At 44.8% G+C, this 2,326-nt stretch overlaps 1 protein-coding gene across 1 annotated transcript in view; it reads left to right on the top strand.

The window, feature by feature from the left end:
- Positions 1–2,326, top strand: part of A2ML1 (alpha-2-macroglobulin-like 1) — a 57,588-nt gene that overhangs the window by 15,121 nt on the left and 40,141 nt on the right. The window contains exons 5-7 of the mRNA XM_011953424.1: positions 508–528; positions 1,655–1,814; positions 2,089–2,173. Of these exons, the coding sequence (XP_011808814.1) occupies positions 508–528; positions 1,655–1,814; positions 2,089–2,173 (266 nt within the window). The remainder of the gene's footprint in view (positions 1–507; positions 529–1,654; positions 1,815–2,088; positions 2,174–2,326) is intronic.

Here is a 2,326-nt window from a genome sequence, read left to right as displayed (position 1 = left end):
CTGCTATTGCATTTTTTTGTATAATTCCGATGAAAAAAAAAAAAAAAAAAAAAAAAGAAAGAAAGAAAAGAAAGTAAGGTTCCTGCCCACAAGCATTTAGATGGTAAAGGAAGAGGTCAGGAGATGGCTGGCTACCAAGAAGAGGTTTAAACATTGAGGAACCCCCTGGTGCTAATACTTCTTTTAGGCATGTTTTTTGTGCAAGAGCTCAGTCACAGGGCATTGAGACTGGTCTGATGCTCCAGTTCTTCAGATCTTTTGGAGACTGGCAATTCCTTTGAGATTCCTGGCCCCACTCTTCCCCTCCTCCTGCCTTGTTTCCCTCCCAAGAAGTCTGTGCCTCCATTGTTATTCTTTTCAGGGCACAAAAAAGCCATTTAGAAAGGAAGAAATGAAGAAATGGGCAAGAGGGAAATGAAGAATTCTTTGTGAACTTTTGCTTTCAGCAAACTTACTCTTATTGCTGTCACCCTTCTTTAACCTGCATTATCTGGTTTTCCTTTTCAGTACTCCATGGTGGAACTACAGGTAAGTGGAAGTTTCTTTCTCTTCCCTGTCAGTTGTGGAAGAGGAAGAATGAGAATTTGGTGGTAAACCTTGAAGACAGAAACAACTCTGAGATCTTGGCCCAGAGCCCAGCACCAAGCACCCACATCCACCTAAGTTGTGCCTGTTCTCTCGCCTCTGCCCTCCTGGTCTCTCACAACTACATTTCAGTAGACAAGGACACCAGCCTCCGTAATGACCACACCACTCTCTCATTCCCCTAACTTCTCTGTGCCCAGCCAACTTAACCAGGCTTGGTTCTGTACTCCCCTTAGTCTAAGGTAACAGCCCTTGCCATAGGCATTCTCAATAGGTACATGATAACCTAAACACCTGTGAGAAGTGTTTTAAAGGAAAGGATCTAGAGGGCGATTTCTCCACAATATCTCCTCCATTTCTCCATTCAATCACCCATTTTTTAGGTATCTTACAATCAATTTCCTCAGCCTTGTCCCCTAATAGGTACCAGAAACAGAGTAAATATTCTTTGTAAATGACATCCCGGGTCCTACTTTCTAAAACTGGAGATAACAATTTAGAGGACTCTGGCCAGGCGCGGTGGCTCAAGCCTGTAATCCCAGCACTTTGGGAGGCCGAGACGGGCGGATCACGAGATCAGGAGATCGAGACCATCCTGGCTAACACGGTGAAACCCCGTCTCTACTAAAAACTACAAAAAAATAGCCGGGCGACGTGGGGGCGCCTGTAGTCCCAGCTACTCGGGAGGCTGAGGCAGGAGAATGGCGTGAACCCGGGAGGCGGAGCTTGCAGTGAGCTGAGATCCGGCCACAGCACTCCAGCCTGGGTGACAGAGCAAGACTCCGTCTCAAAAAAAAAAAAAAAAAAAAATTTAGAGGACTCAGTGTGATCATTAAAATCCACAAAATTTCCTCCCAAATGGGGGCTGGATCTATAGAAATATTTACCTCATTCACTTATAAAGAAAGTTATAAATAATACAGGGAGCTACTCTTCCTAGACACAGATCACAGGGGTCTTGAGCAATGGGTGGGGTTCTTTACCTGCCTTTTGCTTCTTTACCTGCGTTTCGCAGTGTAGAGTGGGAAGTGAACAGGCAGGCACATCATGCAGTTTCTCTGTTGGACAGGATCCAAACAGCAACAGGATTGCACAGTGGCTGGAAGTGGCACCTGAGCAAGGCATTGTAGACCTGTCCTTCCAACTGGCACCAGAGGCAATGCTGGGCACCTACACTGTGGCAGTGGCTGAGGGCAAGACCTTTGGCACTTTCAGTGTGGAGGAATATGGTAGGTGGGGGAATGGACAGGCCAAAGTACTGGGCATAACCTCATCTTAAAATCAGCGAAGGTAGAGTAAAATCTACTCTGGGAAAGGATTATTTATTCATTTTTGAATCAATGCTAAACCAACTAATTACTTCAGGAGAATTCTACCTAAATAATGCCTCCTTCGTTAGATCCGTTAATTTAATTCTCACTGTATTTATACCCCTCTGCTCACTGCCTGTCTGACTGCGTCCTCCTCCAATTCTTTTTCCATTTCTCCTTTTACTCTCTTCAGTGCTGCCGAAGTTTAAGATGGAAGTGGTGGAACCCAAGGAGTTATCAACGATGCAGGAATCTTTCGTAGTAAAAATTTGTTGTAGGTAAGAACAGAAGCTTGAGATCTGGTGGAGATTAAAGATGCATCAAGAGACGTGATGAAGGAATTACACGGGGAAAGGGATTATGGGGGGGCCAAAACCTGGGGCATTTTATGTAATTCAGAGTCATGACATCCCAGAACTTTTTTTTTTTTT

This window comes from Colobus angolensis, unplaced genomic scaffold (genome assembly GCF_000951035.1).
Source record: "Colobus angolensis palliatus isolate OR3802 unplaced genomic scaffold, Cang.pa_1.0 Scaffold11, whole genome shotgun sequence".
Lineage (NCBI taxonomy): Eukaryota > Metazoa > Chordata > Mammalia > Primates > Cercopithecidae > Colobus > Colobus angolensis.
The sequence above is the reverse complement of the archived record's forward strand: the minus strand, read 5'-3'. Positions and strand labels throughout refer to the sequence as shown.